The 10,629-nt window shown below is 42.5% G+C and overlaps 1 protein-coding gene across 2 annotated transcripts in view; it reads left to right on the top strand.

Moving 5' to 3' along the window:
* Positions 1 to 451: 451 nt before the first annotated feature.
* LOC124002538 (diphosphoinositol polyphosphate phosphohydrolase NUDT4B-like) overlaps positions 452 to 10,629 on the top strand; it is a 32,592-nt gene continuing 22,414 nt past the window's right edge. The window contains exon 1 of one of the 2 annotated variants that reach the window (XM_046310016.1): positions 452 to 885. In XM_046310016.1, the coding sequence (XP_046165972.1) occupies positions 739 to 885 (147 nt within the window). In that variant the 5' untranslated portion in view covers positions 452 to 738. The remainder of the gene's footprint in view (positions 886 to 10,629) is intronic. The other variant, XM_046310008.1, reaches the window with a different exon arrangement.

Below are 10,629 nucleotides of genomic sequence, written 5' to 3'. Positions count from 1 at the left end.
AAAGAGATGAATTCGCTCACATATACCATCATCCAAAGCACATGATTGCCAGGTGCTTCAGTTTCTTGATTCACCATTATAGGACAGCATAGTAAGGTGAAAATCGATATAATTTTAGGTACAATGGTGCAGGTTTGACTGAGCTGGCTACAAGGTAAATGTATTGGTGTCGAACATTGCATTGAGTGCAGTAGCCTACTTGCTTGCATCTTTAACTCAAATAAACGGTGATGTTTTCTTATGGACCTCGAAATGGGGACTTGGCTTTCACTTATGCCAGAATGTAAAGTTTTAAATAGTATACTTGCAGGTAAGAGTAGCACCGTAAACAACTTGAAATTAGATTGAGTAGGCTAGGATTATGACAAGCGAGGGCGTTTCATGTATGTTTCAGTTTGGGAAACGGCAAGTTATTGAACGTCTAATCGTGACATGTAACGTCGCAGGGGCTGGCGCTGATATGTGGTCGCTGCGTTGTGAGGTCAGCAAGATGCGGTGCTCACGGACCACAGATGGTGTTAGTTGGCTTAGGGAACATGCAGTTTGACAGCGGCAATTAGACAGGATGTTATGCAGAATCATCAACTCACCGGGGATATGGGGTGCTTAATTGCTGTGAATGAATAGATGAACGACGTTGAAGTTTGATTGCCTGAAGGTTTATTTTGAGATTCTGTGCGTAGTTTCTTGCTCCTCTCTTGACCAAGTAAGCACTTGACTTGATCTGGTTGGATCTGTATGCACTCCACCTTTCGGATATCCCTGGTGCACGAAGGTTGTGAATATATGATGAAGTTTAAACCCAACCAGACGAGGATTTATGATGGCGAAGGTTTCAAGAGAAGAGCGGCATGTTTATGTTTCAAGAATGAAAAAGAGGACGAGGTATGGATGGTCTAGGTGTTTCGTTTTCCGACCATTAACATTGTATAGATATTCACATGACTGACGCATCACAACATATTTGCCTATTTTACCACGTTCTTTATCTTTCAGATAACGAAAACCTTCAGTAAACTTTCCATGTAAATATATTTTGTCTACCTCTGACAAATTCGTACGTGGCATTAATCATGGGATGTCATGGGAGGGAACTTTACAGGGTGGGTGGGTGTGTTAGGTCTGTTGATAAACTGTGTGCCCAAGAGAGAGAAATGAAGAAAGGCAGTTATTGATTCGTGGAAGTCCAGATTAATGGGAATCAGCTATAAATGCACAAACATCTGACCTATAAAAGGATATGCTTATGAGAGCTCATGTACATCCTGGCAGTCTCTCTCTGACTCAGCCAGAAAGTGGCCATAACAACACTGGTCCGTGTGTCATCGCAGTCATGTAATGTTTTGATGCCGCTTACGTTTTATAGTTTTTTCAACATCAAAGTTTCATTGACATGGATAAGCCGTGTTTTCTCGCGCCATAGTTTTAATAAACAAATATACAAAAACAACTACCCCCAAGTGGATGCAGAGTGAGAATTAGGCTACTGTATTTGGACATGTAGTTGACCACATTTTTGGACCTATAATCACGTTTCCATCCATTTCATGCAGATGAATTACCTGGCTCGTGAAAAAAACATCAGATTTGAAAATGCAATTGAAACCCATTTAACCTGTATTTTTTCATCGGTAATTGGAAATTTAACTGCAAAAGTTATTTTTATGTGCACTATGTTGTCATACACAGCCTTTTATCAGAAAAAATTCAGTTTGATGGAAACATCTCTGGTGGGAAAATGTGTATATTGCTTTATGCAGATTTTAGAATATTCACATAAATCTGTCACAAATTGGATGGAAACCTAGCTATCAAAATCAAATAACATTTTATTGGTCACATACACATATTTAGCAGATGTTATTGCATGTGTAGCGAAATTATTGTGTTCCCAGCTCCAACAGTGCAGTAGTATTTACCTTCACCAACAATACACACATCAAAAAGTTAAAGGAATTAAGAAATATATAAATATTAGTACGAGCAATGTCGGAGTGGCATTGACTAAAATACAGTAGAATACAGTATATATGAAATGAGTAAAACTGTGTTTAACATTATCAATGTGACTAGTGTTCCATGTCTATGTACATAGGGCAGCAGCCTCTAAGAGTTGAGTAACCGGGTGGGAGCTGGCTAGTGATGGCTATATAACAGTCTGATGTCCTTGAGATAGAAGCTGTTGTTCTGTCTCTAGGTCCCAGCTTTGATGCACCTGTACTGACTTCACCTTCTGGATGATAACGGAGTGAACAGGCCGTGGCTGTCCTCGATCTTTTTGACCACCCTCTGTAAAGCCCTGTGGTTGCGGGCAATGGAGTTACCGTACCAGGTTATGATACAGCCCGACAGATGCTCTCAATGGTGCATCTGTAAAAGTTTGAGGGTCTTCGAGGCCAAGCCAAATTTCTTCAGCCTCCTGAGGTTGAAGAGGCGCTGTTGCTCCGCCTTCACCACACTGTCTGTGTGGGTGGACAATTTCAGATTGTCAGTGATGTGTACGCCGAGGAACTTGACGTTTTTCACCTTCTCCACTGCTGTCCCATCGATGTGGATAGTGGTGAGATCCCTCTGCTGTCTCCTGAAATCCACAATCTGCTCCTTTGTTTTGTTGACGGTGAGGGAGAGTTTATATTCCTGGCACTGCTCCACCAGGGCCCTCACCTCCTTCCTGTAGGCTGTCTTGTCAATGTTGGAAATCAGGCCTACTACTTTTGTGTCGTCTGCAAACTTGATGATTGAGTTGGAGGCGTGCGTGGCCACGCAGTCATGGGTGAACAGGGGTGCAGCACATGTGGGGGCTGAGCAGGCACCCTTGTGGGGCCCGTGTGTTGAGGATCAGCATAGTGGAGGTGTTGTTTCCTACCTTCACCACCTGGCTTCAGCCATTCAGGAAGTCCAGGACCCAGTTACACTGGGTGGGGTTCAGGCCCAGGGCCCTGAGCCTAATGATGAGCTTGGAGGGTAGTATGGTGTTGAAGGCTGAGCTATAGTCAATGAACAGCATTCTTACATAGGTATTCCTCTTGTCCAGATGGGATAGGGCAGTGTGATGGCGATTGCATCATCTCTGGATCTATTGGGGCGGTATGTAAATTTTATTGGGTCTAGGGTGTCAGGTAAGTTGGAGGTGATATGATCCTTAACTAGCCTTTCAAAGCACTTTATGATGACAGAAATGAGTGCTATGGGGCGATAGTCATTTAGGTCAGTTACCTTTGCTTTCGTGGGTACAGGAACAATGGTGAACATCTTGAAGCAAGTGGGGACAGCAGACTGGGCTGGAGTGTCCGTAAACAGTTGCTAGGGCTGCTGTCTGGGCCAGCAGCCTTGCAAGGGTTAACACGCGTAAATGTCTTACTAACGTCGGCAACAGAGAACGAGAGACCACAGTTCTTGAGAGCAGTCCGTTGTTATCCTCAAATTGGGCGAAGTAGGTGTTTAACTTGTCCAGGAGAAAGACGTCGATGTTCCCTTTGTAATCCTTGATTGTCTGTAGACCTTGCCACATACGTCTCGTGTGTGAGCTGTTGAATTGCGACTCCACTTTGTCTCTATACTGACGTTTTGCCTGTTTGATTGCATAACGGAGGGAATAACTATACTGTTTGTATTCAACCATATTCCCAGTTACCTTGCCATGGTTTTGCACGAATGCTACCATCTATCCAACGTTTTTGGTCTGGGTAGGTTTTAATAATCACAGTGTGAACAACACCCCCTATACACTTCCTGATGAACTGAGTCTCCATCTATATGTCATTGTTATTCTCCCAGGCAACCTGGAACATATTCCAGTCCGTGTGATAAAAATAATCTTGAAGCATGGATTCCGATTGGTCAGACCAGCATTGAATAGACCTTAGCATGGGTACTTCCTATTTGAGTTTCTGCCTATAGGAAGGGCGGAGCGGAATGGAGTCGTGTTCTGATTGGCCAAAGGGAAGGCAGGGGAGGGCCTTGTAGCCATCCCAGAGGGAGAGTAACAATGGTTGAGAGTTTTTTAAGTGCGAGTACAACAAGCAATGTGTTGATAGAAATTCGATAGAGTTTTCCTCAAATTTGCTTTGTTAAAATCCCTAGCTACAATAAATGCAACCTCGGGATATGTGGTTTCCAGTTTGCACAATGTCCAGTGTAGTTCCTTGTGGGCCGTCGTGGTATCGGCTTGAGGGGGGATATACACAGCTGTGAGTGTAACCGAAGATAATTGTCTTGGGGGGTAATACGGTCAGCATTTGATTGTGAGGTGTTCTAGGTCGGGTGAACAAAATGACTTGAGTTCCTGTAAGTTATCACAATCACACCATGAGTAGTTAATCATGAAACATACACCTCTGCCTTTCTTCTTCCTGGAGTGTTCTTTATTCTGGAATGCACAATGTACAGAATACCCAGCTTGTTATGTGGACGGGGACAGAAAATCCGGAGAGAGCCATGATTGTGTGAAACATGGTGTTACAGTCCCTGATGTCTCTGTGAATGGAGATCCTCGCCCTGAGCTACTTTATTGTCCAGGGACTGAACGTTAGCAGGTAATATACTCGGAAGCAGTGGATGGGGTGCACGCCTCCTGAGTTTGATTAGAAGTTCACTCCGAATAGCACTTTCCACCGGCGGCATCTTGGAGCAGCCTCTGGGATACTTTTTTAATTGCCCTTTTTTAATTGAACAAAGGATCCAATTCCGGAAAGTCATATTTCTGGTTGTAATGTTGGTGAGTTACCACTGCTCTGATATCCAAAAGATCTTTCCAGCTGTATGTAATAACACAAAAAACATTCTGGGCTAATAATCTAAGAAATAGCACACAACAAAACGAAATACTGCAAAGTTGCTTAGGAGCTAGCAGCAGCTATATTCAGTTTGACTTCCTTGTCTATCACTCACCTATGTTTTCTCTTGCTCAACAGCATTCAATGTGTCCGGGTGGCTGGTAGCTAGCATGAAAAGAGGCATGAGGGAAGCCCTACAATATTATGTTTTCTTAAGTAGTGAGAACACTCGGAAGCAAGCAATGTTGAAAAGTAATCTTTAGACATGTTGTACTTTGCTTCAGTGTAGTCTTTCAGACAAAAATAAAACTGTGTTTAAAAGAGCCAAGTATTTCTGGGGTAACCTACACTGTAGGTAACCACATGTTGTTTTCCCAACAGGCGGGTGGGGCCATGACATTCTATCTCATACCGACTGGGTCTATGCAGTAAAGGAGTCAATGAAACGCAGACATTCCATTGTCTAGATTGGTGCACATTCAACAAATCTGGTCTAACAAAGGCGATATTTGTCAAATCAGTCATGATTTATGTATTGTAACAGGCCCACAATGTGCTTACTTAAGTCCGATTTTGATATAGTTGGCTGTTTTCACTGCATAACATGTGGAAGTTGTCCCTTTTCAAGTTTAGAAGAAGTGACTGCTAAATGCTAACTCAAGTTCGTATAAGCTGGTTAACATAGCAGGCATAGAGAAGTCGTTGATGGTAGTCAGTCATTTGTAACTGTAATGCAGTTGATTGTTAACGATGACATGGTTGACATCCATACAATTGTTATACTCTGATTTTTACCTCAACATAGTATGAAATACACATACAAACAATAGCCTGAATGTAGACTAATTTTTCTGCGGGGCAATGAGGAGACCCGGGATCTTTTCCTCACGGCCCTTTCCCCCCAAGCGTTTTCAAGACAATTCCATTGTTTTTGGTCGAGTTCGAAGACCTCTTTACAGCATTACTAGTTATACTTAGCTTCCAGTTATACGCAGTGGCGTAGCACGCAACCCTGCAGCCCCAGCTGGGTATTGAAAATCATACCGTCAATTTTTTAAATACCCCGGTATAAATGGTATATCGCCCAAGCCTACTTTGGTCCATAACACACATTTTGTTATCCTCATCAATGTAATTTGCAAGAACTAAATATTCAAACCACTGTGTATATGATCTCCACTGCTCAATACTTTCACCAAACTGTTTGATTATAACAATTCCAGACATTTTCCGTTTGTCAATAGAGTCCTGATTGTCACTCACTTCAATATTGTCTTCAACCATGGCAATATTTTCCACAGCCACGTGATTCTCAAGTTGTTTTCCCACTCTGATGTCCGTCTTAAATCCCTTTCTACCATCCATTACGATGCTAACTCACGTTCCCTTAGCTAGCTGATCTATGCACACTTGCCTCTTTTAGCAATACATTGTGCTAACATTAGCCTACCCAGAAAACAGGGGACATCTTGAGGACATTTGACAACGTTCCCATTTTCTCCCTTGAGGGTTTTGGTGTGACATTATCCCACTGACATTCTGAAAACGTTCTAAGAATGTTGCATGATGGTCCCAAGGGAACATTCTCTGGGGAACCTTTGTTTAGTTCCCTTTAGGTTCCCACTGAACATTCTTGGGACGTTGTATCATAGTCACCTGGAGGTTTTGAATAGTTCCCTGTTTATCCCGTCCTTGAGATGCTGTTTATGGTCCCCTGAATGTTTTTGGGACATTATATCCTGGTCCCTTGAAGGTTTTTGTGACGTGATGGTCCCAGGTGTCCCAAACCATTGTAAGTAAAGTAATGAAATGGTATGAGGGTTGTATGGTAAGCTGTTTTCTGTTCAGCTAAATTAGTGTAACAATCTTTAATCAGTGACAATATGATTACATTTGACATGATCACTTAGTACTGACTTTTCAATATGTCCCCACCTGGGATTTGAACTCACAACCTCTGGACTTGGTATTCTAATCTTTCTGCTATGCCACTAAGTCTGTAGAACTTCAGAAGTCACCTACACATTCATAAACTACAATACACCTCTGCTCTTAGCAAAAGAGTGCCATCTGCACTGCTATTTTAGCTATCAGTTAATATGACGATTCTCTCACTGATTTAATTGACTTATTTCAGCAATTTGAGTTTGTTTTCAGTATATTTGTCTAATGTTATTGAGGCATTTTCTGTTTTAATGTTACTCCTGAATCATTGATATAATTCATGTTTAACAGAGCTGAGATTTACTTTGAAGTGCAAAGTGTAGGAATAGACCATTGATACAGACATGGTGGCGTAGCAGGCAGATCGTAATGCTGTGAACTAAGAAGTTGTGAGTTGAAATCCTAGGTGAGGACATGGTAAATAATAACTACTGTATGAATAAACATACACAATGTAGTCATGTATGTCAAAGTGTGTCAAAAAGCACTGTTTTTGTGTGTCCCTAGCATTGCCAAAAGACAAAGTACTGTGACTGGATCAGGGGTTCACGAATCAGAGCCTTGATGGGGTTGGTAACAGCAACGGGGGAAGGGGGGGGTTCTTTGCGACCATCAGGGGACGTCCCCGGGACAAACTGGGAAATAGACAACTTCCAGGGGTCCAAGACAACATCCCAAGAATGTTCAGGGGACCAAGAAAGTCCTAAAACTGTCCTCGTTGGCATCTCCCGGGACCAACAGGGAACTAGACAAAACCTCCAGGGAACCATGACACAACGCCCTGATGACTTTAGGTGACCATTTCATGATGACGCATTTTTAAGAACAAAATAGTCACTGTAGATTCAGACTTATTCATCGCCCATCTTTTGTTAGGTCACGTGGCATTCATGACCACGTCTACATAACAATTCACTAATGATGATACATAAGGCGGACAGGAATTAGTCCAACCATTTATCTAGAACAGTAGTCACCCACCGGTCGATCGCATTCCTTGTCGATTGCCAAACATTTCTGTAAAAAACCCAACTATAAAGCCTTGCGTTCCTATTTTAATTTATTAGTCTCGCGCTGTTGGAGGTAGGTACCCTGATTTCAGTTGCCTTGCGTGCCAGGTTGAACCATTTCATGTGTCTGAAGGTACAAACTCTTCGGGGGCCCGGAAAGCAAGTAAAGTGCACTATAGGCCCAGCGCTGGCCAATCGGATGGCTCAGAATACCGTATCTGTGGTAACGTAGCAGGCGTGAAAAAAAGCTAAAGCAAAGTTGAGATTTCAAAAGATTTAAAACCATGTCTAGAGAGACTGTCAACAAATACAGCAAAGAGCTGCTGTTTTCATGAGTGAGTTCATGTTTTTACTCAGCACTGTCAACACCTTTAAAAGCCATAAAATGCTCATTCTTCCTACCACTCCCGATACAACCAGCAATGCAGCTGAATATATATATATATATCTAAATGGTCCGAACAACAATGCATTGGCAGGGCAATTCAAGCAAATTCAATATGTGGTGTTAATGTATTGGGCCTATAGCCTACTGCACAAACCTCCATTGCTACAGTACTGTTTTTAATAAGTTAATGTTGAATAAGCATTTTGACTCAAAGTGATCTTGACTCGGAAAGGTTTGGTGACCACTGATCTAGAACGAGTTCTGTCTACAATATACAACACCCATGATGCTATGCGGCACAACCCCAATACACAACAGTCACCACCAGTGGCGTGTATTCATGGATGCCAAGGGACATGATATTTAGCAACATTGATTGGACTAAATAGTTTTTGGTATCTTTAAGTTTGTTTTCAGTATATTAAACTAAGCATCTATAGCCTTGCTGATTTGATGATGTTTAATTGTTTAAGTTGAAATGGTGCTGGAATGGCGGCGGCGGTGCTCCTGTTGTCTTTGTGCTGACTTGGGGTAATGCCATGGTTCTAAATCACTAGTTGTTTAGTAAACTGTCAAAACATTAACTTGATTGACCATGCTGCAGGTGATATAACTGTTTTTTACATGCAATATTTGCTTTGTGGACTTCACCGGACAGATGTTGCTCTCCGACTTTGTGATGAAACAAACATATGTGTAGTTGAATTTATTCAGCTACTGTGTGACTGTTGTCTTTTTGTTGTCATTGCCTCATTGTATATCACAGTGGTTTATGAACAAATGGGTTACAGAGCAAATGCACAACAGGTTGTAATATGGCTATTTTACTGGCTTGGCTTAGTTTCAGTGATTTTGCCCACACAACGCTACTGGTCACCACATGTATTAATGTGATTTGCTAACTATGCTGAGGAACCACAAAGTCAAAGGTCTCCTGTATGCAGTACACACACACTGTTTCGGACTTAACATGGGACTGAAGTGGTAAGAGAGGGGGCATCTTGGATAATGACTGTTCTGCCTGGTGACAAGACTCCATCTCTCAGGCCTGCATGTGATTGTGAGAGCCAGGGGGGCAAGGGGTGAGTGTTACACTATGTGCTAAACACCCTATTAGGTGCAATTTCTAGAAACACTGGGCAGGGCCAATAGCTGTCCCCTATCTCAAAAATCACAAGAATGAGGATTGACCCCCACCATCTCAGATTGTTCTTAAGTAGTTTCTGTTGATAAAACAGATAGGATTAGCATTCCTGCAACATTGTGTTGAAATAGATTTTCATATCTGAGAAATTAAGCTAATTGATCACCCAAATTGCCCATTTTCTATTTAGAGGATTCATATAATATTTAATAAATATTGTACTTAACAGCCAATTTGGACCCAACCAATGAGTTATACATGAATAATTCAAAGAAATTGTCAAACCCCCCCCCCCCACACACACACCCCACGCCAATCCTACAAACAAAAACAAGTGCATTTGGAAAGTATTCAGACCCCTTGACCTTTTCAACATTTTGTTACGTTACAGCCTTCTAAAATTGATTAAATTGTTTTTTCCCCCTCAATCTTCACACAATACACCATAATGACAAAGCAGAAACAGGTTATCATTTTTTGCTCATTTATAAAAATAAACAGAAATATTACATTTACATAAGTATTCAGACCATTTACTCAGTACTTTGTTGAAACAACCTAGTCAGCGATTACTGCCTTGAGTCTTCTTGGGTATGACGCTACAAGCTTGGCACACCTGTATTTGGGGAGTTTCTCCACTTCTTCTCTGCAGATCCTCTCAAGCTCTGTCAGGTTGGATGGGGAGCGACGCTGCACAGCTATTTTCAGGTCTCTCCAGAGATGTTAGATCGGGCTCTGCCTGGGCCACTCAAGGACATTCAGAGATTTGTCCCGAAACCACTCCTGCCATGTCTTGGCTGTGTGCTTAGGGTCGTTGTTCTTTTGGAAGGTTGAACCTTCGCCCCAGTCGGAGGTGCTCTGGAGTAGGTTTTCATCAAGGATCTCTCTGTACTTTGCACCATTCACCTTTGCCTCGATCCTGACTAGTCTCCCACTCCCTGCCGCTGAAAAACATCCCAGCAGCATGATGCTGCCAACACCATTCTTCACCGTAGGGATGGTGCCAGGTTTCCTCCAGACGTGACACTTGGCATTCAGGCCAAAGAGTTCAATGTTGATTTCATCAGACCAAAGAATCTTGTTGTTCATGGTCAGAGTCCTTTAGGTGCCTTTTGGCAATCTACAAGCGGGCTGTCATGTGCCTTTTACTCAGGAGTGGCTTCCATATGGCCACTCTACCATAAAGGAATGATTGGTGGAGTGCTGCTGAGATGGTTGTCCTTCTGGAAGGTTCTCCCATCTCCACAGTGGAACTCTAGAGCTGTTTCAGAGTGACCATCGGGTTCTTGGTCACCTCCCTGACCAAGGCCCATCTCCCCTGATTGCTTCGTTTGGCCGGGCGGCCAGCTCTAGGAAGAGTCTTGGTGG

The sequence above is a fragment of the Oncorhynchus gorbuscha genome, linkage group LG02 (assembly GCF_021184085.1).
Source record: "Oncorhynchus gorbuscha isolate QuinsamMale2020 ecotype Even-year linkage group LG02, OgorEven_v1.0, whole genome shotgun sequence".
Taxonomy (NCBI): Eukaryota; Metazoa; Chordata; class Actinopteri; order Salmoniformes; family Salmonidae; genus Oncorhynchus; species Oncorhynchus gorbuscha.
The sequence above is the reverse complement of the archived record's forward strand: the minus strand, read 5'-3'. Positions and strand labels throughout refer to the sequence as shown.